Source organism: Schistocerca nitens, chromosome 1 (assembly GCF_023898315.1).
Source record: "Schistocerca nitens isolate TAMUIC-IGC-003100 chromosome 1, iqSchNite1.1, whole genome shotgun sequence".
In the NCBI taxonomy this organism is placed as follows: domain Eukaryota; kingdom Metazoa; phylum Arthropoda; class Insecta; order Orthoptera; family Acrididae; genus Schistocerca; species Schistocerca nitens.
The window spans coordinates 1,210,169,715-1,210,196,667 of NC_064614.1; the positions used below are offsets into that span (position 1 = coordinate 1,210,169,715).

General features: G+C 47.2%; 1 protein-coding gene across 1 annotated transcript in view; it reads left to right on the forward strand.

Moving 5' to 3' along the window:
• The window catches only part of LOC126233554 (uncharacterized), a 44,595-nt gene extending 17,979 nt beyond the window's left edge, over positions 1–26,616 (forward strand). Inside the window, exon 2 of the mRNA XM_049942871.1 lies at positions 26,131–26,616. Coding sequence (XP_049798828.1) covers positions 26,131–26,616 — 486 coding nt within the window. The remainder of the gene's footprint in view (positions 1–26,130) is intronic.
• Positions 26,617–26,953: the final 337 nt, after the last annotated feature.

Genomic DNA, 26,953 nt, shown 5'->3' on the forward strand with positions numbered 1-26,953 from the left:
ACAGTTCACCCAACATCAAGATAATAGGGTCCTGCAGGGCTCTTTCCTAAGCTTCCTGATGTTTTTAATTGCCGTTAATGGTCTCGCACTAGCAGTGGGGTCCTCACTGTCTCCCCTCCTATATGCTGGCTGGCTCTGAGCACTATGGGACTTAACTGCTGAGGTCATCAGTCCCCTAGAACTTAGAACTACTTAAACCTAACTAACCTAAAGACATCACACACATCCATGCCCGAGGCAGGATTCGAACCTGCGACCGTAGCGGTCGCGCGGTTCAAGACTGTAGCGCCTAGAATCGCTTGGCCACTCCGGCCGGCTTCTATATGCTGATGATTTTTGTATTTCCTACTGCTTCTATTCGCGTGGCTGAACGTCGACTACAGGGAGCCATATGAAAGGTGCAGTTGTGGGCCCTTATTCACTGCTTTCAGTTTTCAGCCTCCAAGACTTGCATCATGCACTTTTGTCGTTATTGTACTGTCCACCTGCCTCTGGAACTTTACCTCATTGGCCAACTTCTTAATGTAGTGGGCGATTTACTGCTTTTTGGGACTGGTCTTCGATGCCTGCTTAGCTTGGTTCCCCCATCTTCATCAGCTTAAGGTAAACTGCAGGCGGCATCTTAATATCTCAATTCCTGAGCTGCACTGACTGGGGTGCCGATCGCCCTACACTGTTGCAGCTGCACAAGGCTCTTCTGCAGTCCCATCTCGACTATGGGAGCCTGGTGTATGATTCAGCATCACCCTCAGTGTTGTGGCTGCCAGACCCTACACACCAAGTGTTCGGCTTGTGACAGGAGCTTTCTGCACCACCTCAGTGAACAGCCCTTTTATAGAAGCTGGCGTCCCTCCATTGAGGATTAGACGACAGAAACTGCTTGCAAATTGTTCACCTCACCATTCATATTACCATATTCTCTTCCTAACATGGTGATCCCTCTCCCATAATGGCGGCCCAGATCAGGGTTTCCAATTGCAGTCCTGGTGTGGTCACTTCTTACTGCACTCGACACTTTCACACTACCACCTTTCCTATGGGTCCACTCACGCACGGCTCAATGGTCCATGCCTCCGCTATGGCTTCCTCTGGGCCTATCACAAGGCCCAAAAGACTCAGGTCCACCTGAGATCCTCTGTTGGCGTTTTTTCTCTATTCTCAGTGAATTCCTGAGCTCAGAAATAGTCTACGCCGATGGCTCGATGGTCGATGGTCACCTTGGCTTCACTTACTTTCGCCCTGCCATACTGAATAGCGCTCTTTCCCAGATGACTGGAGTGTTCTCACAGCTGAGTGGGTAGCCATCTATCACGCTCTTGAGCATATAGGCTTCTGCGCGGGTGAGTCCTTCCTCATGTGTAGTGACTCCTTAAGCAGCCTACAAGCTCTCGATCAGTCTTTACCTTGCCAACGACTGGTAATGACTACCCAGGAATCTTTTGATGCCTTCAGAAACACTGGACGTCCAGTGTCCTTCACTTGGATCCCAGGACACGTCGGGATTCGCGGCAATGAACTCGCTGACACTGGCCAAACAAGCTACTGGTAAATCAACTCTGGAGATCGGACTGTCGGACGCTGATGATTGGTCTTACGCAGTAAAGTTTTTGGGATCTGGGATACCGAATGGTGCACCGTCAGTACACCAACTAAACTAGGTGTTGTCAAGAAGACAATTAATGTGCGGCAGTCATTCATGTGAGCCACTTGCAGGGAATCAGTTGCCCTTTTGCCGGAAGTGCATAGGCCATACTTGGCTGACTCATAGTCACCTCCTCCGTAGTGAGGACCTGCCTCAGGGTCGCTGCGGTTCCCCCTTGATGGTCCAATTTTAGTCATTCTGCAGTGGTCTTCTAACCTTCCCAGCACCCTGCGTACGGTGTTGGGTGACAGTACCTCAACAGCTGCTTTAGTGTTACGTTTTATTCGTGACGACGGTTTTTATTACACAATCTAAGGGTGGGCGTCTGGGCTTCTCTCACAAGCCTTCGCCCTCCCTCCATTTTCACCATCTTTTTTGCTGTTTGTTCGCATTGGTGTTCGTCTTGTCTCTATCTGTGTTCCTCTAGCTTTGTCTATTAGGTTGAAGATTTTAGTGTGTTCAGGGTGGCTGGTTTACCCTTTTTAATTTTGCTATCAACCAGCCCAGATCTCTGCTATATTATTTGAAGAACTTCACTACTTTTTTCTTTTTACTGTACGTTTTCCCGTTTTGTTAGCTTCTTTCGTTTCCTTCTTCAATGCGGTTCCGTGTTAGTTTTACGCCTTTTGCTTTCCTCACCTGGCTTTGGGAATGTTTCTAACCCGAGACCTGTTTGAATGTGGAAAAAAGGACATGACTCAGTAGCCTGATCCCAACCAAGGAGAACTGATTTATGTTATAATACTAGGTTTGTTGTAACACGACGTTAAATGTTACCCAGCAGCGGATTTTAATCTCACAGACGTGCGTTTTCGAACAGAATCCTGTCACTTAGGTTGGTATTTTGTTTTTGCATCACCGTTAAGTCAGTTTTTCAGATGCATGCGCCTTATTCCTTAGTCCTCGCTCCCCTTGAATTAACCTCACACAATGCAACATAGCAATCTAAATTACGGCTGTCGTGTGGCGTTCACCTATGCACGCGATATGATTTCATATTTAAATTTTCTCATTGATGCTTATATTTGTCTAATCTTATTAGGACGTATTTATTTGTTAAAAGTTTTGCAGGAGTCTGACACTCTGAAAAGAAGATAATTTTCCATGGATTCTGTTACTGAAACTCTCTGGGGTGTATTTAGTTAGTGGGCAAAAACGTATTTTCCTCTTTCTCCTTCTAACGGAATATATACAGAAAAAGGTCAAAATGTGTAGTAGTGTTTAATTTGACTAAATATGTACCACTGAACATAGTAATGATACTTGCTTTCAGTAATCTTACGTAGGTTTTAATAAACTAAATCACTGGTATTACATATTTCGTTATACGGAGCGAAGTATAGAGATGGCTGTTAGCTTGCAGTGCGATGCATTCGTCCTGCAAACAATTCAGAAATACTGATTTGTATGTTGGTGGAGATTTTGGAGGTTAAATATTAATAACATTGCGTGCACGATATCGCAGGGGAAGAAACACGGCGCGAGTATTGACTGTCATCCATATTCACGGGAGCGCGGACCGATAGGAAGGGAGCTGCGAGTTCCGAGGCTAATACCGTGGGTCTGAGTATACATAAAAAACCTTGCTATACATACAAGGCCTTCGACAGAAATTAAAACACAAAGAAGGCGCGAGATGGTCAGAAGACGTGATCCATGGCAGTCACTAATATTTCAAAGTTAACTGCATAGTCTGGATAGAAAGAGGAAACAGAATAAAAAGAAAATGAAAGAGGAAACAGAATAAAAAAGATGAGAAGTAGAATTGTTGGGTATGGTTGCGCCAGAGCTGCTAGAGGTAGGGGTGTAAATGTGGAAACGAAGTTTGTTTTTGCTGTATAAAAGAAATGTTTACCTCTCTTCCAGCTTCAAAAATTAGCCAAAGCTAATTCATAATGTTTTAGCACTGAATGTAATATTATGAAACACAAAAACTAAATATGTTAAAAATTAAAAAAAAAAACATTTTCTGCTTGCACAACAACTCATTAATTTTCGAGAAGTGCGAGTAATGTGGAAAGTCCTTAAATTTGTGGGAAACTGACTACTTCAAACGAAAACTATTAAAAATTTGAGGAACTGTTTTATTTTATATTAAATTTAAATTACACAAAAATATTTTTAAACGCAACTGTGGTAGAAAAATGCTTCATAAGCGAAGTTCACTTGCAAAAATCGCATATGTAAATACACTCCTGGATATTGAAATAAGAACGCCGTGAATTCATTGTCCCAGGAAGGGGAAACTTTATTGACACATTCCTGGGGTCAGATACATCACATGATCACACTGACAGAACCACAGGCACATAGACACAGGCAACAGAGCATGCACAATGTCGGCACTAGTACAGTGTATATCCACCTTTCGCAGCAATGCAGGCTGCTATTCTCCCATGGAGACGATCGTAGAGATGCTGGATGTAGACCTGTGGAACGGCTTGCCATGCCATTTCCACCTGGTGCCTCAGTTGGACCAGCGTTCGTGCTGGACGTGCAGACCGCGTGAGACGACGCTTCATCCAGTCCCAAACATGCTCAATGGGGGACAGATCCGGAGATCTTGCTGGCCAGGGTAGTTGACTTACACCTTCTAGAGCACATTGGGTGGCACGGGATACATGCGGACGTGCATTGTCCTGTTGGAACAGCAAGTTCCTTTGCCGGTCTAGGAATGGTAGAACGATGGGTTCGATGACGGTTTGGATGTACCGTGCACTATTCAGTGTCCCCTCGACGATCACCAGTGGTGTACGGCCAGTGTAGCTGATCGCTCCCCACACCATGATGCCGGGTGTTGGCCCTGTGTGCCTCGGTCGTATGCAGTCCTGATTGTGGCGCTCACCTGCACGGCGCCAAACACGCATACGACCATCATTGGCACCAAGGCAGAAACGACTCTCATCGCTGAAGACGACACGTCTCCATTCGTCCCTCCATTCACGCCTGTCGCGACACCACTGGAGGCGGGCTGCACGATGTTGGGGCGTGAGCGGAAGACGGCCTAACGGTGTGCGGGACCGTAGCCCAGCTTCATGGAGACGGTTGCGAATGGTCCTCGCCGATACCCCAAGAGCAACAGTGTCCCTAATTTGCTGGGAAGTGGCGGTGCGGTCCCCTACGGCACTGCGTAGGATCCTACGGTCTTGGCGTGCATCCGTGCGTCGCTGCGGTCTGGTCCCAGGTCGACGGGCACGTGTACCTTCCGCCGACCACTGGCGACAACATCGATGAACTGTGGAGACACCACGCCCCACGTGTTGAGCAATTCGGCGGTACGTCCACCCGGCTTCCCGCATGCCCACTATACGCCCTCGCTCAAAGTCCGTCAACTGCACATACGGTTCACGTCCACGCTGTCGCGGCATGCTACCAGTGTTAAAGACTGCGATGGAGCTCCGTATGCCACGGCAAACTGGCTGACACTGACGGCGGCGGTGCACAAATGCTGCGCAGCTAGCGCCATTCGACGGCCAACACCGCGGTTCCTGGTGTGTCCGCTGTGCCGTGCGTGTGATCATTGGTTGTACAGCCCTCTCGCAGTGTCCGGAGCAAGTATGGTGGGTCTGACACACCGGTGTCAATGTGTTCTTTTTTCCATTTCCAGGAGTGTATCTCCTTCATTTCTGGCACACAAAGAGTGACTGCACTTCTCACACACTACACACTTAATCCACAATTCTCCCTGAACGTCATTGGAAAATCCGACTCCACAAAAAATACAAATGGCACTTCTTCAGTGGGGTTTTCATTCCCAACTGGGAGATCCAAATCTGACTCGCCTGAAGAGACAGTTGGTGCAGTGGGCTCCTCATCTGAATCCTGAGGTAACTAGTGTTTACTGTACTCAGCTTCCAAACTATCAAAAAACTTGTCTACAGCTTCTTGTTGAACCCGTTTGCTCTCGAGAATGAGGTCCCCGTAGGTTTGTGCATTGTGAGTTTATTTCTGTGTCGTCTAAGAAAAAGGTCAAACAAAGCTCTACCTGCAGCATTTGAAGTAAAAGGGTGATTCTTTCCGCTAGCTGATATGCCTTTTGTCTTGACATCTAATCTGGTAAGGCCATAGAAGCGATTATCCATTTCAATGAGATACTGTACCAACTGTTTCTCAACAGCATCAGGTAGTATAGGCGTCCAAGTCTCAAAGAAACACATTCTTCAGGTGACATATCACTATGCAGAAACCTCTGAAGTGTCGTCTGAGGTACACTGAAAGATTTTACTGCTCTTCTTAACCCCCATCTGCTTTTCCCTTAAGGCTATTATAGCTTTAATCATGTTTCCAGCATCCCACGTCTTCACAATAGCTCTTGATTTCCGATCAGTTAGCTTTCGTGGCACCTAGAAACAGACGCAAAACGTATTGGAAGTAATGTATTTGATATTGGTATTGTGGAAACGTTTCTACAATGCCATCGTATGTATGCTTCCACATTACCTACACAATTTCGATAGATTACATTAAGCAACTATCCATTTAAGGTTGACAAACGACTGCTAAAACCTTCTATGCACCTCCCTTTATAAGCTATCAGATGTAAAGAAAAGATAACTACAAAATACGTAGATAAATGTAATACCAAAACTTACCTCGAAAAAGGTTTAGAAAATGCGCTAACATAAACTGCATCATTGTCACAGCGTCTGTTGCTCAACTGACTGCTAACCCTCCACCGTGACAAATAGGAAATATTGCAACAATTTCTGGCTGCCCCGCTACAGTGCAGCACCCTGCAGTCCAGATACTAGACGTTTCCGCATTACCCACACGCTTCCACATTTACACCCCTACCTCTATATCCTTACGTAGTGGAGTGAAGCCAAATGTAACGGATGAGCGTGTTGTCAGACCGTATTTGAGACGAAACCAGAACTTCGCGTCTTGGATATGGGCAAAGACCTCAGCAAGATGACGCGGGAGTGGAGAGTGTAATAGGGCTTGTCTGAAACATGTGTTGTAGGCTTCTGCGCGGTGCTGCGGCAAAATGTGGCGCGCATTATTAGAATGACATTTTAGTCTTAGAACTGAAATGTGAAAAGGAACCGAAAGCCGTCTTTGATAAGAAATTAAAGCTGAAATGAACATTAATATAAAGGAAGAGATTAAAGTTAAATGGAAATAACCAGATAATAACCAGAAACGAGTCATGAGTGGGTATTACTGAGATTGTGATAATAAAATATCTGTTAGAATTTTGAAAAATTATTAGAGATCTTTTGCCATAATGTTGTTACAAAAGAGACATTGTTTATCAAAGGGCGCCTAGATGGGCGGGGTTGGGGAGTGTTCATATGGGGTTTGGAGACCGCAGATGTGTCAGTGACAGAAGAAAAATTTTTGTGTAAGAAGCAAAAACAAACCATTTTTAGTGGATCCTTGAGAGGCGCCAGGTGTGAACAGCATAAACGTAGTGTGAAATCTTTCACATAGTCGCCGATATGATGAAGCCATAATTCTAGGGCTGGAAAATAAATTGTAAGTATACGCAAGGCAATTACTGGTTGCTGCACGCGTAGGTAGCGTAGGAAAGTTCATAACATTCTTAGGAAAAGTGCAGCGTACCGGTAATTAAGGAGAGTGTAGTGGTGAGTTTGGACAGGGGAACAACACTCACAGTCGATCTGAGGCAGCTCTAACGCAGGTATTTGCATGGGGCACACGGGGCATCGCGAGCTGACTGCAGACATTGTTCTGTACATCTACAACGACTCTGCAGAAGCATCTCTAACGCAGGCCACGATACGGTGGGCCTTGCTACAGCGAGCTCTTTTAGACTGCTTCTATGTCTGGTGTCCGCGATCGCCAATGCTATTATAATTTCTTGTAGACCTTTTCATGATCTATGAGTGAAATGGGCCTACACTGCTGACACAGTAGCTTTTGGCGTTATGAAGAACTCATTCCTAAATACTAGAGATTACCTTGCTATGACCAAACCAGGACGGACACTAGTGGGTGGTGACGGGGGTGGTGGGAGGAGGGAAGAAGACCACAGGTGAGTTACTTGACAGTAAGCAAAACCTCACTCCTAGTTTACTGTATCCCAGGCACCCCCACATTGACTAGTTAACACAGAAAAATAGTTCAAATGCCTCTGAGCACTATGGGAGTTAACATCTTAGGTCATCAGCCCCCTAGAACGTAGAACTACTTAAACCTAACTAACCTAAGGACATCCATGCCCGAGGCAGGATTCGAACCTGCGACCGTAGCAGTCCCGCGGTTCCGGACTGAAGCGCCTAGAACCGCACGGCCACCGCGGCTGGCAGTTCACACAGAAATTGCGTCACTATTAAATACTAAAGGATTCGTGCTGACTTTTCCCCAAGCGAGTAAAGTGGCTACGGTCAACGTATGATCTTCTCCGGGTAGTCAAGTATCTTTTTCCCGATGCACCACTGCCAGTTTACTGTATCCCTCGCACCTTCACATTGACAATTTAACATAGCAATACTACAATGCTTGAAGCCTAATGTCAACCATGCTTTAGCGAATGAAGAGCGTATGAGATCTCAAAACTGCACTCTTTGGAGGGCAGCAATAGAAAACTACTGACTTGACCATCCTCAGAATAGCTGGAATCTAAGAATAAACTCGTTTCTGGTGGTCTGTCTGTAGTTTTGAAATCTTTTTTCTGTACCTGATAGTGTACAACAATGCACTACAATATAAATTGAAAGTTTGAACGAGCAGCCAAGAAAGTGTTGAGCATAATATAAGGTATAATTCATTTTTCTATTCTATCAAGGAAGCTGAGTTAGTCACGTTAACGTGACCACTGTAAAAAGCCTGGGTAACCGCCTTCTGCAGCGCGAGACGTGTAGCCAGATAGGCAGTGAGATTCTGACAAGTACCGACAAGGATGTGGAACCATGCCGACTCCAGTTTTGTGGCCAGCTGCGTTGGGTTTCCCAGCTCAGGATCTGTGGTGTAAACAGCCGGATCGAGATCATGTGACAGAGCCTCGATTAGTTTTAAATCCTGGGAGTCTGGTGGCAAGTGACTACGAATGTGTAAATTCCTAAAGGACCAACTGCTGAGGTCATCGGTCCCTAAGGGAGTATGGTAAACTCATGCTGGTGCTCTTCGAACCATGCACGTACACTGCGAGCTACGTGACACTTTGCGATGTACTGCTATGTTGCGGGGTGAGTGGGGGTCGAACCCGAGACTCCAGGTGGCTGAGTTGAAGCCGGGACCCACCGGGCCGTATTTTGTCAGGAGACCGAGCAAGTTCAAGAGCGTCCAGGGGTAGTGCAGAGTGATACAGCGGTATTTGGTAGCATTTCTTTATTTGGCTAATTTACAGTATTCGATGGGTACAGCATGGTAGTGTTGGCGTGCTGCCCGCAGCTGTGCCGCGAGTCCAGCCGGCTCAGCAGACTCCCGGTATGCTGGCGCTGCTGCTCCGTCATCAAGGCTGCTCAGCTGGAAGTCGGACGCGCTCTCCCTGGTCGCCACCCGCCAATGCATCACATTTTGCACCACGCCGCTCGCCATTCTGGAGACTGCTGCAGTCCTTTGTGCTCGCCGCCCTCTGCCCCGTTTGGTCTGCTCTGTCTGACCATGGGACGAAGGTGGATGTACTGGTCACCCGTGGCCCTCAGGCCGCCGCTGCTCCCAGGACAGGACGGGACTCGAACCCCTCGCCCTCCTCGACCATGTGCCGCAGCTTGTCGCTAGTGGTGCTTGCCGGACACCCGCCGCCGTCTCTGGCGCTGTTGCAGCGTACGCCTCGCCTGGATCCCGGTACGCCAGGTGGGAAGCGGAACGAACCCCTCCTGGACAAGCTGCAGACCGCTGTCACTGCCCTCTATCAGGCAGACCGTGCGATCTCCAAGTTCCAGGCTGCCGTTCCGTCCTGCGACGGTTTTGTGTCCCCGGAGGCGGAATATAGCCCGAACAAGTACATAGAAACAAAGTACAAGTTTATACAGAATACTTACAACATTGCTGCCAGACTGGACCCTATAAGCAAAGACCTGCACAGGTCCGTCCTGACGCTCGACTGACTTTTCACACTCGTTTTCCTAGATAAATTTGCCCATCTATTTATATTGGTTTTCCCCTCGCTTCTGGTCTTCAAGCTCCAAACCTTCGCCCTTCCAATTAACTACGCCCGTCTGATCGGCTCCTTTCTCTCCCGCCGTCCTTCCTATGTCACCATCCATAACACAGATTCCTACACCTTTTTCCCCTCCGCCGGTGTGCCCCAAGGCTCCGTCCTCTCCCCCCTTCTGTACCTTTTGTACACGGCGGACATGACGCCGCCGTCACCCCCCGTCCACCTTCTCCAGTTTGCCGATGACACCGCCTTCCTTGCCCTTGCCCCCACCCTGCAGCGCTCCCAACACCTTCTCCATCTTGACCGGTTCACCGCTTGGTGTAACAAGTGGTTGCTCAAGGTCAATCCCTCCAAAACCCAGGCGATCATTGTAGGCAAAACCACCCCTTCCTTCCACCTCCTTTATTTCTATCTCACCATCTATGGCCGTCCTATCGCCCTCACTCCCACCCTTAAGTACCTTGGCGTCACCCTCGACCATCGCCTCTCCTGGACTCCCCACCTCCGGACCATCCAAGCCAAGGCACGCTCCCGACTCAGTCTCCTCAAGCTCCTCTCTGGCCGTACGTGGGGTCTGGACCCCTCCACCACCCTCCACACCTATAAATCCCTCATCCGCCCTATCCTTTGTTATGCCCATCCGGCTTGGATCTCAGCCCCCCTACCTTTTATAAATCCCTCCAAATCCTTGAACGCTATGCTCTCTGCCTCGCCTATCACATCCGTCTCCCCTCCCCCACACGGATCCTGTACGATTTCATCCCCTTCCCCCACCTCCTCCTTTTCCTTGAAAGGATACGGATCCTGTACACCTCCCGTAAACTCGATCCTCCTCATCCGCTCATCTCCCCGATCCTCTCCCACCCCCGCCCGCTGCCGCACCTGTATTCCCACGTCTTGCCCGGTCTCCATCTCTCAACCCTCCTTACCCTCTCCCAAGGTGGCTTCCACCAGCTCCCCCTCCCTGATGATGTCCTCCTCCCCTCCATCTACCCCTCCTATCAACTTTGACCCTGCCCCCCCCCCCCAACTTCAGGTGTCCTTTCCTTTAGGCACCCTCCCTCCCTTCTTTTCCCTTCCCTTCCCTTCTCTTTCCTTTTCCCCCACCCTCCCTCCACCCCTCCTCCCACGGGCTTCCCCTCCCCCTTCCTCCCTCCCCCTATCTCCCCTGCCTGTGGCATCTCTGCTCTCCCCTCTCGCTCTCCCACTCCCCTTCCTCCTCCTCCTCTCTTGGCAGGTCCCCGGACTCGCACACGCACAGTGAACATTCGCTCGCCGGAGGTCATCGCCATTAGTGTCTCGTGTGTGTGTGCCTTCTTTTGTGTTTAGTGTTTGTTCTCCGTCACGCCGCCACTGTTCACGTGTACCATCGCCATCATCCGTGTTTTGTGCGCCGTGTCAACTAGTGTCAGTGATGTTTTCTCGTCAGGAGTGAACGGCTCCGTGTTTTTTGTTTTTTAGTGTCTACATTGTTTTGCCCGCCATTTTGATTGTATTCTCTGTGCCCTCTCTATTTATTACTTATTGTAAATCTCAAGGCTGAAGAGCGGCATACTCAGCTGCTGACAGCCCGCCTTGTGTAAGGTGATAAAAATCACAGTAAAGAAAAAAAAATCGCTTCTGGATGGGGGTTGCACCCCTCTACCATCCTCCACACCTACAAATCCTTAATCTGTCCCATCCTCTGTTATGCCAGTCCTGCCTGGATATCTTCCCCCCCCCCCCCCAAATTCTATAAGTCCCTCCAGATCCTTGAGCATCATGCACTCCACCTCGCCTTCCGTATACGCCTCCCGTCCCCCACGCGGATCCCCTATGATCTCATTCCTTTCCCCCATCTGCTCCTCTTCCTCGAACATATCCGCATCCTCTACACCTCCCACCGACTTGAACCCCCTCACACCCTGGTTGCTCCTCTCCTCTCCCATCCCTGCCCCCTGCCATGTCTTCACTGTTGTATCCCCCTACCCTCCATCTCTACACCCTACATATCCTTTCCCAAGGTGGCTTCCATCAACTCCCCCTCCCGGATGGTGCCCTGTCTCCCTCCATTTATCCCTCCTATCAACTCTGATCTTCACTCCCCTCCTTTCCTCCGTCCTTTCCCTGGGCTCCCTCTTCCTCCCCCCTTCCATCCTGTGTTTTCTCCCCGCCTACCCTCTCCCTCCCCCCCCGAGTCCTTTTGTACTCCCCTCCTCTGCCTTCCCCACTCCCTGGCACGTCTGCTCAGCACCCCCCCACCCTTCTAATGGATCCTCATCTTCCATTGGCTCCTTTCCCCCTCCCCCTTCACTTTTCCTCTCCTTCCCCCCTTTTTTTCCCGTCATCTGACCAGTTTCCCCCCACCTGCTTTCGGGTGTGGTATGTCATATTTGTGCCAACTTTTTAGTGCAGTGTTTAAGTGAGTTTTCAGTGTTGTGCGTCATTCCACAGTGTTGCAAACAGAAATCATGCTGTCGCTGGGTGTGCATTTTATATCTCTTGCGAACAGAACCCAGACTGTCGCCGTGTTTTTTTAATTGTCTGTCTGTTATTTTTCTGCTTCCTGTGTATTTTTATTAGCATCATCAACCCTGTGTTTTATGTTTTAAGCTCCAGAATTTTCTGCCATTTTACCTTTAAGTCACCGATTTTATCGCCAACTGTTATTATTTTTTATTATCTTCATCTATTTAAAACAAATTCTGTAGGCTGAAGAGCGGCGTAATAAGCTGCTGCCAGCCCGCCCCCCTTTAGGGGGAATCGAAACTCAATAAAGGAAAAAAAAGGGTCCCTTCTGGTGTAGTTCAGAGAGAGACAGAAACTATGGCAGAGATGAATTCCCACACGTCAGCCACTTTTAAATCGCCCTCCTGGCTCTGGCCTAGTGACCCGCCTCATATATGGAAATAACTTCAAGCAATGCTGCGATTTCCTGCCTCGTTGTTGCACCACTCAAAACAAATCATGCGTGAAATACTGCCATCGCAGCTCCGCGCCAGAGAGTGCCATGTTTACTTTTCCTGGCCTGCCGGCTGTCGTCTGTTACCACACTCTGCCAGTGGCCCTAGATTTCATCTCCCAACCGCGCCCTCATTGAATTTTGATAAAATGTCCCTTTCCCTCGACTAGGACTGACACTAGCACAGCAGCTAGTAGATGCTACCTTGCCAAAGAACAACGAACTGCATGTAGGGGAGGACATGGTACCCAAGGATAAAAGCATGGTTGTACTGATTCACTGTGTGGTCCAGAGTTTGACATTCCACAGATCATAATGCTTTCCCCTCCAGCTTGGACTGTTGCAACGACTGTTGCGGAGCATTTGCCTTCAGACTTTACACGCCAATATTTCTCAGCTGAAAATGTAAAATGCCACCTTATGACACTCAGTATCTCCAGTTGCGGAACTGGCGTGAAAAATTCAACGTTCGTCGCCGATGAGCAGCAGACAGCATCGGTGCATTAACCAAGCGGAGGTCCATAGACAGCAACGTTCGCTGAACGGTCCGTGACGAGACATTGTTGGTAGGCTCCTGGTTCATCTGAGCGATCAGTTGCTCAACAATTAGGCATCTGTTTGCCGATACATATCTCCATAGCCGTCGTTCACCACTGTCATCTAAGGCCGGAGGTGCACCACAGCTGCCTCTGCGCCGGTTTTCCAAGCACGGTATATTTTAACCATGACGGCAAGTGAACATTACAAACATAGCCGTTTCGGAAATGCTCTTATCCTTGACCCGGAAGCCAACGATTATGCTCTCTTGGACTTCACATAAATCGCTCCGTGTGCACATTACGACACGACTGCACAGATTTCCACATTCCTCGAACCCCCCCCCCCCCACACACACACACCAACCCACATAGTTTGCATACCGTCCACTGTTGGTACTGGCAACTGCTGTATGTGAGTGGCGAAGGCAAGTTGATGTCGAACATAGGTGGTGAACGCATTAATGTGATTGGATCGTGCCGGAGGTTGTAGGCGAGCGGTTCTAGGCCCTTCAATCCGGAACCGCGCTGTTGCTACGGTCGAAGGTTCGAATCCTTCCTCGGGCATGGAGGTGTGTGATGTCCTTAGATTAGTTAGGTTTAAGTAGTTCTAAGTCTAGGGGACTGATGACCTCAGATGTTAAGTCCCATAGTGCTTAAAGCCATTTGAACCATTTATTTGATTGGATGTTGTGTAAAACTAATACTTTGAATGTTTTGTAGGACGAACGTTTAGTGACTTTAAAAGCAATATTTTAATTTGATCTAAAATATTAATAACTTAAACAGTATACAATTTTCTCTCTGATATGGAAAAGCAGATAGGTTTCAGTAACATTAAATGAAGTACGCGAACCATTTAAAACGATTTGTGTAGCATGACGATAAAGAATAAACTCTCAAACGCAAGATGATACGCTGATGACAAGACAAAGATGGGTTCAGATTTATAGATAAGTACGCGACCGTTACACTGCAATGGTATTTTTTACGGCGTAGTTCACTTTCAAGAACGTGTTTACGAGACGGACGGACACGCGCCTATCTGCAGCAGCAATCTGCAGAGCGAGCTTTCTTTCTTTCTTTCTTTCTTTCTTCGCTGTCACGAGATATTTCCATCAGCGCCGAGCACACCACACGCTGTCATGCGCAGCCAGAGATCAGCCGAGCTGTGGCCGGGACGCAGGAACGCAGCAGGAGGCACGCGCGTTCTTAATTAGCCCATACACGGCCGGACCCGCGGCTCCCCCAGTGCCGGCACGTTGTCCACGTCTGTCGCGACTTAATTAACTGAGACTGGCCGAGGTGAAGGCGCCCAAACAGCTTTCCATGAGCGAACAAACCCCAGGAGAATAAGAGGGGCGTTTGAAAAGTGCGTGCACAAATAAAAACCACTTACGTGTTTGGGGCAAATCTTTTTTTATTTTTCGACATAGTCTCCTTTTAGATTTATACACTTCGTCCAACGCTGTTCTAATTTGTTGATCCCTTCCGGATAATAGGAATTGTCCAAGTCTGCAAAATAGCTATTAGTTGCTGCAATCACCTCCTCGTCTGAATAAAATCTTTGTCCCACCAGCAATATCTTCAAATTGGGGTACAATTAGTAGTCCGAGGGTGAATAGGGGGGATGTGAAACGAGTTGGAACCATATTTCCAATAATTTTGCGACCACAACTGCTGAGGTGTGTGCTGGTACATTGTCGTGATGGAAAAGGACTTTTTTGCTGTCCAATCGCCGGCGTTTTTTTTGCTGCTTGGTTTTCAAATGCTCCAGTAACGATGAATAATATGCACCAGTAATAGTTTTACCCGTTTCCAGAAAGTCGATGAGGATTATCTCTTGCGAATCCCAAAAGTCACTCGCCACAACCTTTCCGGCCGATGGAATGGTCTTTGCCTTTTTTTGGTGCAGATTCTCCCTTGGTAACCCATTGTTCAGACTCTTGTTTGGTCTCAGGAGTATAGTAATGTATCCATGTTTCATCAACAGTGAGGAAACGACGCTTAAAGTCCTGCGGATTCTTCCTGAACAGCTGCAACTCGTCCTTGCAACACTTCACACGATTCCGTTTTCGGTCAAGCGTGAGCAATCGTGGAACCCTTCTTGCGGATAGCTTTCTCATGTCCAAATGTTTATGCAAAATATTATGTTCCCGTTCATTCGAGATGTCCATCCATCACAATATCATGGATTTTATCAATGATTTCTGGAGTTGTAACCTCCACAGGGCGTCCAGAACGTTCAGCATCACTTGTACCCATGTGGCCATTCCGAAAATTTTGAAACCACTTATTAACTGTTGTAATCGAAGGTAAAGAGTCACCGTAATGTTTTTCAAGCTTCTCTTTAGTCTCCTCAGGCGTTTTGCCTTTCATAAAGTAATGTTTATTCACCACACGTAATAATTTTTCGTCCATTTTTTGACAATCACTCAACCTCCTTGAGTCACACGAATGCCAAACACAAAGAAATAGACCAATATGGCAGAAACTTGGTGTGTGTTCTTTCCAAAGATGCTACTAACTAAACATGATCTCGATACGCGCCGGTGGTGCCATCTCTCGGACTTTGGACGGACTTTTCAAACGCCTCTCGTAGTCTTGTGACAGCCAGAGCGAGAGCACCAGCAGCAGCGAGTACTGTTTGTATAAAGCGTTTATTTTGCATTTTGTTTACGACCTTCCACTAAGGAAGGGATTCTATTTGTGTTTATCTGCTCTGCATAGAAACTAACAGTTCTTGATCGTTAGGAGAGAAATTTATTTTGTACTTATTTGCTGCGCTTAGCTTTTAAATAGTTTTTCTGGGAAAACCTAGCGTAGTTTTCGCGTCTCGTATTTCAGTGAGTGTCTCTTGATTATCAGAGTAGCTCATCAGAAGATTATCTTGGGAATTTGTCACCGTATAGAGTAGGGTAAACATAGTCATGTGTAGGGACTGTGGTTGTTGTGAGCGGACGCAAGGAGAATTGGCCACTCTTCGGGGGCAGGTGGAGGCTTTGTCTGTTAGGCTCATCGAGCTCGAGGCGCAGGCGTCGGCTCGTAGTGGCGTTGGGGCAACTGTGGTGAGACCTATGCCTACTTCGGTGGCCTTGGAATCACATGGAACCCCTGATGTCGCTGCATCTTCCGGCAGTGAGCATCTTACCGGTCAGCCATCACTCCAGGGTGAATGGCGGACAGTGGTGGGCTCGCGCGTGACTGGCCGAAAGGCGAAGGTGGGATCTGGCCGCGTGGCAGCTGCCTTACCCCTTTCCAACAGGTACGGGGTGCTTCCTAGTGGTGATGACATCGTTTCCGAGCCACCACAGGATGCCTCGCCTGTTGGGCCAGTGGCCGATTCTCCGGCAAGGTCCCGACAGTCACAGAGGGCGGGCCTATTAGTTATAGGGAGCTCCAACGTTAGGCGGGTTATGGAGCCCCTCAGGAAAATAGCGGGTAGGTCGGGGAAGAATGCCAGTGTGCACTCGGTGTGCTTGCCGGGGGGTCTCGTCCGTAATGTGGAGGAGGCCCTTCCGGCAGCTATTGAACGCACTGGGTGTGACCGGCTGCAGATAGTAGCACATGTCGGAACGAATGACGCCTGCCGCTTGGGTTCTGAGGCCATCCTTGGTTCCTTCCGGCGGCTGGCTGATTTGGTGAAGACAACCAGCATCGCACGCGGAGTGCAAGCTGAGCTTAATATCTGCAGCATAGTGCCCAGAGTCGATCGCGGTCCTCTGGTTTGGAGCCGTGTGGAGGGTCTAAACCAGAGGCTCAGACGACTCTGCGACCATAATGGTTGCAAATTCATCGACCTCCGTTATTGGGTGGAGAACTGTAGGGCCCCCCTAGACAGGTCAGGCGTGCACTACACACCGGAAGCAGCTACTAGGGTAGCAGAGTACGTGTGGCGTGCACACGGGGGTTTTTTAGGTTAGAGGGACCCCCCCTTGGGCGAAACGATAAAATACCTGACGGCTTACCAGAGAGAACATCATCATCGTTGATAAAGAACGTCCGTCCTCAGAGACCAAAAACAGGAAAAGTTAACGTAATATTGGTAAACTGCAGGAGTATCCAGGGCAAGGTTCCTGAATTAGTATCTCTTATTGAAGGAAATAGTGCGCATATAGTATTAGGAACGGAAAGTTGGTTAAAACCGGAAGTGAACAGTAACGAAATCCTAGACACAGAATGGAATATATACCGCAAGGATAGGATAAACGCCAATGGTGGAGGAGTATTTATAGCAGTAAAGAATTCAATGATATCCAGTGAAGTTATTAGCGAATGCGAATGTGAAATAATCTGGGTTAAGTTAAGTATCAAAGGTGGGTCAGATCAGATATGATAGTCGGATGCTTCTATAGACCACCTGCATCAGCAACCGTAGTAGTTGAGCGCCTCAGAGAGAACCTGCAGAACGTCGTGAAGAAGTTTCGTGATCATACTATTGTAATAGGGGGAGACTTCAATCTACCAGGTATAGAATGGGATAGTCACACAATCAGAACTGGAGCCAGGGACAGAGACTCTTGTGACATTATCCTGACTGCCTTGTCCGAGAATTACTTCGAGCAGATAGTTAGAGAACCAACTCGTGAAGCTAACGTTTTAGACCTCATAGCAACAAATAGACCGGAACTTTTCGACTCCGTGAATGTAGAAGAGGGTATCAGTGATCATAAGTCAGTGGTTGCATCAATGACTACAAGTGTAATAAGAAATGCCAAGAAAGGAAGGAAAATATATTTGCTTAACAAGAGTGATAGGGCACAAATCGCAGAATATCTGAGTGACCACCACCAAACGTTCATTTCTGAGGAAGAGGATGTGGAACAAAAATGGAAAAAATTCAGAAACATCGTTCAGTACGCCTTGGATAAGTTCGTGCCGACTAAGGTCCAAAGCGAGAGGAAAGATCCACCGTGGTATAACAATCATGTACGAAAGGTGCTACGGAAACAAAGAAAGCTTCATCATAGGTTTAAGAGTAGTCGAATCATAGCTGATAAGGAAAAGCTGAACGAAGCGAAAAAGAGCGTAAAGAGAGCAATGAGAGAAGCATTCAACGAATTCGAACATAAAACATTGGCAAACAATCTAAACAAGAACCCTAAAAAGTTTTGGTCATATGTAAAATCGGTAAGCGGATCTAAATCCCCTATTCAGTCACTCGTTGACCACGATGGCACCGAAACAGAGGACGACCGAAGAAAGGCAGAAATACTGAATTCAGTGTTCCGAAACTGTTTCACTGCAGAAAATCGTAACACGGTCCCTGACTTCAGCCGTCGCACGGACGCCAAAATGGAAAATATTGAAATAAACGATATCGGAATTGAAAAACAACTGCTATCACTTAGTAGCGGAAAAGCATCCAGACCAGACGAGATACCCTTAAGATTCTACAGTGATTATGCTAAAGAACTTGCCCCCTTTCTATCAGCAATTTATCGTAGATCTCTGGAAGAACGCAAAGTACCTAGCGACTGGAAGAAAGCGCAGGTCGTTCCCATTTTCAAGAAGGGTCATAAATCAGATGCGAATAATTATAGGCCTATTTCGCTTACGTCAATCTGTTGTAGAATAATGGAACATGTTTTATGTTCCCGTATTATGACGTTCTTAGATAATACAAATCTCCTTCATCATAACCAACATGGATTCCGCAAACAGAGATCATGTGAAACTCAGCTCGCCCTATTTGTCCAAGAAATTCACAGTGCCGTAGACACTGGAGAGCAGATTGATGCCGTATTCCTGGACTTCAGGAAGGCATTTGATACGGTTCCGCACTTACGTTTAGTGAAAAAAATACGAGCTTACGGAATATCGGACCAGGTTTGTGATTGGATTCAGGATTTCCTAGAAGAAAGAACACAACATGTCATTCTTAACGGTTCAAAATCTGCAGATGTAGAGGTAATTTCGGGAGTACCGCAAGGAAGCGTGATAGGACCTTTATTGTTTACAATATACATAAATGACTTAGTTGACAACGTCGGTAGCTCCGTGAGGCTATTTGCAGATGACACGGTTGTCTACAAGAAAGTAGCAACATCAGAAGACTCGTACGTACTCCAGGAAGACCTGCAGAGGATTAATGAATGGTGCGACAGCTGGCAGCTTTCCCTAAACGTAGATAAATGTAATATAATGCGCATACATAGGGGCAGAAATCCATTCCAGTACGATTATGCCATAGGTGGTAAATCATTGGAAGCGGTAACGACCGTAAAATACTTAGGAGTTACTATCCGGAGCGATCTGAAGTGGAATGATCACATAAAACAAATAGTGGGAAAAGCAGGCGCCAGGTTGAGATTCATAGGAAGAATTCTAAGAAAATGTGACTCATCGACGAAAGAAGTAGCTTACAAAACGCTTGTTCGTCCGATTCTTGAGTATTGCTCATCAGTATGGGACCCTTACCAGGTTGGATTAATAGAAGAGATAGACATGATCCAGCGAAAAGCAGCGCGATTCGTCATGGGGACATTTAGTCAGCGCGAGAGCGTTACGGAGATGCTGAACCAGCTCCAGTGGCGGACACTTCAAGAAAGGCGTTACGCAATACGGAGAGGTTTATTATCGAAATTACGAGAGTGCACATTCCGGGAAGAGATGGGCAACATATTACTACCGCCCACATATATCTCGCGTAATGATCACAACGAAAAGATCCGAGAAATTAGAGCAAATACGGAGACTTACAAGCAGTCGTTCTTCCCACGCACAATTCGTGAATGGAACAGGGAAGGGGGGATCAGATAGTGGTACAATAAGTACCCTCCGCCACACACCGTAAGGTGGCTCGCGGAGTATAGATGTAGATGTAGATGTTATGTTATATGCGAAAGGAGAACAGAGCAAAAATAATGCAGTCTCGCATAAAATCTCCGTTATTTCCTTAAAAAAAAAGGAAAAACGTCTGTGAGACGTAGGTAATTGCTGCTTGCGGCATCATGTAAAATATCTCAAATGATTTTGTACAAAACGTTAACACACTTCTACATGGGCTTCTTTCGTAACCCTTAAAATACCTATACAAGAGATCACCAAAGTCTTTTCACAAAGGGCCGCATCATTATTCCGTATAGCACTTGTAAGCTGGCAAAAAGATCCGGGAAGAAAACTAAGTTTGGCATTCCATGTTAATTACGGCTGAGCGACGTGCAAATCACAAATAAAACAAGGATAACCAGCAGAGTTATATACTAAAAAATGTACGGTGGCAAAAAGATACTTACATCAGACGTAGTGTGCACATATCGGAATCTCAAGAGCTTAGAAGCAAAAGTCGGTAGTGAAATTTTTGAAACTGACATTTGGCTTTCAAGGTATCATCAACGTTTGGTTTCGTATTGCAGCAGCCAGTCACGAAAATTGTTTCCAAATGTCCACCAGTCAATATCGTTGGATATGCTGACTTAGCACACTCCATTTTCGAAAATGTTTGCTCAAAGACATAAGTTGTTCCAAGCACTGATGACACAGAACCGGCAAATTTATTCGGTTTCGGAAACTCAGCATCAGGTAAACGTCTGTAAAATTCAGCAAATTTTCCTTCTCTGTGCTTCCTTTTCATCAAGGTGTTTTTTTACAAATGAGAGCGCTCCAACATTAGTTCAACTGGCACATCAAAGGCTGCAATCAAACGGAATTTGGAACAGAAGAATATCACTCTCACCTCTGTCAAGACCTGAACATCTCTCCAAGACACTGTTTCACAGGGTTTTGTGGTACAATCGTTGAAGATGTCACCCTTGAATTCCGAAAAAAAGAAAAAATAACTTCGGCGGCCAGGTAGGATGTGACAGCTGTATTACAGCTCTATCTTTTTCAGTGGAAAAAACGATTATTTTGTTTCGGACCCTGTAAAAACGAAAAAGGACTTAACCACAGCCGCGCTACTTCACTGGTGTGTGATAAGGCAAGTCGCAGACTCAATGTGTTCAAGGAAAGCCTGCAACTCATGGTGACTGAGCACATGTCCCCGAATGCAATTCACAGCAGAAATGACTGGATTCAGTTCACAGGAGAGACTTAAGTCTTTCAGACAGAGTGCTTGCTGATGATGCAGTGTATGAACAGATCAAAACTTCCTATGAGTCCCGATTATAGAACATGGTAAATTTGAGGCACATAGCACCGGGGAGGTGTGCAGCCCCGTGAACATCTCTTTGTGTACCGAACACTTAAATTTTTACTGTAATCACAAAGCCTCGTGCTTCGCACCTTTCTACGAAACAAAGTTCAGATGCCGTAGGCTGGCCGGATGAAATGATGTGCCGGGACGGGACTGTAGTTTGTTGACCCCTGGTCTACACGATACTCAATCTCTCCCACGTGCACACTTGCCGGGGCTATAGAGGCTACTGCATGCACAGTTCCTCTGTGGAGATCACCGATGTCACATACCGGCGAGGTATACACATTGTCTTTCGCATAACACGGAGGGAGAAATCCAACGGGGTTATTATCTGTGCATCGCTATGGGCACTTGGCTGCTGCATCTCGTCCTATCTATCGCTGTCGAAATGTTCGGCCCGCAATAAACTCCATTGCGGTTGTGCACCATTCTGCTGGAAGATCACATTTACCTGAAGGAGAAGAAGCTAAAGGACAGCGAATTGATCAAGCATGTCTAGATAAACAGTTCCTGCTACTGTTTGTTGGATGAAGAAAAATGGTCCGACTATACTTTCATCAGCGCACAGCACACATTATCGTTTCGCTGTCGCTGATAAGTTCCAGAAAACTGTTGAGGTATTCACATCCCCAGATGCAAATATTGTGCCGATTCACCTTCCCACATGTGTGCAATACTCCATCAGAGAAAATGACTAGATAGTACGGGTTTTGCCCAGTCCGGTCCAGCATCTCAACAGCTGTTGTAGCTGCAAGACCTTTCGCTACAGTTCTTGTATATTTTGAACTTTGTGCCAGCGTGCAAGGAAGGCGTTTACGGAGCACCTTGTGAACTGTTGAGCGACAGATGCTTAGTTCTCGTAATGGTCGACGAATGACTTCGATGGCTTTCTTTGGAAGGTCTCACTGATCTCCTCTACTATTTTATAAGTCGTGCATTTTCTGCCGTAATCTAGCTGTCTGTCTCACAGTGGCTAGGAACCTGTCGTACATAGCTTTAATTGACCTAACCTTTTGTAGCTCCCTTTGAAATTCAAGCCGGAAATTTCTTTGTGCAGCAGTGAGTAATTTCGTTTACGCATAACACGTCACACATTTTCTTTTTTTTTCTCGAGGTGTAATCATTCCTGGTAATAAGTAAATACCTAAAGAACAACAAAAGGAACCATTCAGAAGAATCTACACAAAATGAGTTGCTTTGCAGGAAGCCACAAAGACAAGAATCTAAGTTTCCTAGTTTCTTTTTAATTACATTCGGAACTCAGGGATGTTTCATTCTGACTTACTGTATTAGAAGACATTTTGCAAACGTGCAATGGACAGAGATTTTGATTTTAGCCTCATGCTTCTTAGTTTTCCACGGATAGCAGCGTAACTGTGTTTGCTATACTATCTGTTCAAGGAAGACGCTTGAAAATTTAAGGGGGTATTGATTCAATTATTCGTGCATTACAAAGAATTTTTTCCCTAGAAGCTAAAATTACAGACAATGCAGCCAGATATTGTTGAGAAGCTAAAATTACAAGCAATGCAGCCAGATATTGTTGCATAACTTTCCATGGAATGATGCAGGTCTGTGAAATATGTTCAGCATTTAGAGGTTATCATGTAATCTATTACATTATCGTACGATCTCTTTATATAGGCTACTACTTCTCATGTCTATTTACCAACTCAGGATGGAGAATTACTCACGGTGAGTGTCATCTCCCTGATTATGAAACGGTAATAACTAACTTTAAACTACCTTTCCCGGCTACACCTATGTTGGGCTAGTTAAAATGGTTTCCACAAACCTGAACAAGTTTAAAACGCACTGATGAAAGCAAGACTACTTCCTACTGTAACTGAATAAGATAACCAAACGCAGTACTTTCACGTGACGGTCTATAATGCACCAACTGTAAGTGTTCAACGGACCGTCACAAATAATTAATGCACCAGTACACCTCAGACTACATGTCATGACTGTACTTCATAATAAACAGACTGTTAAAACATATGTCGTCTATGAAAGTGCAAAGTTTAACATGAAATTGACTGTAGTAGTATAAAATTATACTTCCGGTAAAAATTTATGAACTCACGTCTGTTTAAATTCTGGGACTCAAGATTAAGAAGTAAATGATATAGTCAGCTATTTTAGCGATATACAGGGTGATTATGATTAAAGTTAAACTTTCAAACCGCTGTAGAAAGAACACCCCTGGTCAGAAGTCAAATTGCAACGGAATATTATCGGAGAAGGGGTAAAACGTACGGCAGAAGAAAAATAAATAGTTACAAAATGTAGCAATAGATGGCGCTGTAAGCATAATAATTTAATAGTGGTCGACTACAAGCGACAAATGAATCATACAACAATGCCTAAGGTGTACGTTTGACACTAAAAAACTTAACTACTCAGTGTGCATGGGTGTACAAGTTTGATACTGTTAGTTGCGTAAGCCCATCCACCACGGCAAGGTCATATCACATCGTATGGGAAAAATCGGTTTTTAATTGTCCTGAGGCCAAAAATCGCAATGTGCGGAGGTGCGCCATCTTGCATAAAAATGATCCCATCCACACATCCACGCTGTTGGAGTGGTGGAATGTCGGCGTTGCGCAAAAGACACACATAGCTCTTACCAGTGACGGTACAGGTAACAGGATCGGAAGCACCTGTCTCTTCAAAAAAATATGGCCGTATGAAAAATGATGCCGTAAACCCACACCACACACTGACCTTTTCAGAATGAAATTGTATTGGTTGATTTGCGTGTGGATTTTCCGTTGCACATATTCGACAATTCTGTGGCTCAAATGGCTCTGAGCACTATGGGTCATAAGTTCCCTAGAACTTAGAACTACTTAAACCTAACTAACCTAAGGACATCACACACATCCATGCCCGAGGCAGGATTCGAACCTGCGAACGTAGCAGTCACGCGGTTCCGGACTGAAGTGCCTTGAACCGCACGGCCACCGTGGCCGGCGACAATTCTGTGTATTGACCTGTTAGATGGAGGTGGGCTTCGTCTGTCCACAAAATCTTCCACGGCCAATCATTGTCCACTTCCATGCGAGCAAGAAATTCTAGAGCAAAGGTCTCTCTTGCTGGCAGGTCAACAGGAAGCAACTCGTGTACACGGGTAATTTTGAATGGAATGCAAAGAAGGATGTTTCGTAGGATTTTACGCACCGTGCTCACGGGTACGTCCAATGTTCGGGCAGTTCTCCGTGCACTTCACGTTTGTACACCACCACTCGTCTCCTCCTGCACTGTTGTAGCCGTTGTTACCATTGACGTCTAATCAATTCGTTTCCTGCCTCTACCAGGTTGCACACCAAGAGAACCCGTCTTTTCGAATTTCCTTATCATTTTCTCCAGACCCACGGCAGTCATCGGACCAACGCCTTTTTCAAACCTTTCAGTGTCCGGAACTTCTGCAGAGCGACGTGTGCACAGTCATCATTCCTGTAATTCAGCTCTACAAGCACAGCGCGATCCTGCATTGAGACAGTCATGGGGAACGTCGCAGACGCGGAAGGAGGAAAAGCCGTGTACCCGGCGAGTTTACACAAACTTCAATGGATCGGGCGCATGTTTTCATTTACGTATTCTGACTCATACAGCGCCATCTATTGATCAAGTTTTAAACTATTTTTTTTTCTTCTACCATACGTGTTCTCCCTTATCAGATAACATTCCGTTGCAATTTGACGTCATTCAGACCAGTGGCGTTGTTTATACAGCGTTTAGGAAGTTTACTTATAATTAAAGTTAAACCTGCATGTAAAGCTCTGTCTTCAATCTTGCTAATCAAGATTGTATCGGTATTTTCATCTATTATACATAAACATGTCCGAAATAATCACTTCAGTAGTGGCAAGCTTATTCGTTTCAGTAAGATGTTATTTTATATTGAAGTTCTAATGTTTTCTCAGTTCCCAGTATGCGGTAAGATTACAGATGCTGACTACGGTGTGGTTTCATACTCATAATAAAATAATAGGCAATAAAACTGCAGTTGTTTCTGTTATTAAGTAATGGTAAATACAGTTCTTCTTGACGTATCAGCGCCTGTCTGTTTTGTGACGGCCTTCGTAGCGACAACGCTTCGCTGTAGAAACGGCCTACGAAGTCACCGCCACACTTTTAATAGCGGGCCGACCGGTCCGCTGGAACAGTGAACAGAAAAATGAAAACCCAAACACTCGGATTAAATGAAAGTCGGTACTTATCTTTATTAACGACGATGCAGAACACAGTGGTGAACATGGTCTACAGAAATCTGTCTAGTTCGAGTCGGAGCGGCTTGGTCAGCGTCGGCTGACGACAAACAACAACTCTGCTGCGATGAACACACAACTGACTAGCAGGTACACAATTCGGTGGCGAGTATACAACTGAGCGGCGAATCCAGAACTGCCCTAGCGCTCGCGACTCCAGCGCTTAAGAAGCCAGAAGCCAGCAGTGGCGCGCGCAGACTTGCGGCGATTTCCTGTATCGCTGGCGCTGCTTATGCGGACGGCGTCCGGACTTTGGTGCTGCCAAACTTTTTGGCAGCGGGCTCGATTGGCATTACTGGCTAGGATATAACACTCCTCCCCCCAAATCGCCGCACCGTCGTGGAATAATGACGTGGCGAGCGTCGACGGCGGGGGAGGGGTCTGGCCGCAGACGTAGCAGAAGAGACCGGGGCGGAGACTGTTGTCGGTGGCAGTCCCCGGTCCGCACCCCAGCATTGGCTGCGCGGGGCCTCGGGAAACACCGACTGAAAACCGAGGTCAGGGTGCACGCCTGTGACCACGGGCGCAGCTTCTGGTACTGGACGCGACGGGGCGTCGGGACCCACGAAGAGAGGCAGCGTCTCCTGACGCTGCGTCGACGGCTGCTGAGTGGGCGCCGGACAAGGCGCTGCAGTGTCAGACTCCTCGGGGGTGCCCAAGGAAAGCGGCTGCAGGACAGGCTGCACAGCCACCGCTTGGGAAGGCGGCCCGGCTGAGGGGTCGACGTCCATCAGCTCCGAAGGCGGTGGCGACTGAAGAGGGACCGCAGGCGCCGGAGCGACCACCTGGGGCGCTCCCGGACGAAGCTGCGCGGGAGGCATCAACGGGACGGGCTGTCGGCGTGGTAGCGGCGACGGCTGCTGCTGCTGCTGCTGCTGCCCTGGGGGCGGCAGCGAAGTCTGAAGGCGCGGCTGGAACCCACCGCGGACCAAATCTGTGGACAAAGAACGAGCGGCAGAATCCGGGCGGCCAGCGCGGCGCAACTGGTTCTGATGCCTCCTGTGCAACCCAGTAGCACCTTGAACAGTATAAAAACCGCGACCCTGGACACTTATCACGGTACCACGTTCCCAACGACGGCGACCGTGATAAACTCTGAAAAAAACGGCGTCGTTGCGCTGAAAACGCGTGCGATGCTCAGAAGCGGCGGGTCGATCCGGGGGGTGCAACAACCGTAGTAGGGTGCGATGACGACGGCCGTGGAGAAGCTCCGCAGGCGAAGGGCCGTCGCGTGGCGTGGTCCGGTACGACGACAGGAACGTGATGAGGGCCTGCTGACGAGAGTGCGTAGCACGAAGGCGGTCCATATGATCCTTGAATGTGCGTACAAAACGTTCCGCTGCACCATTCGA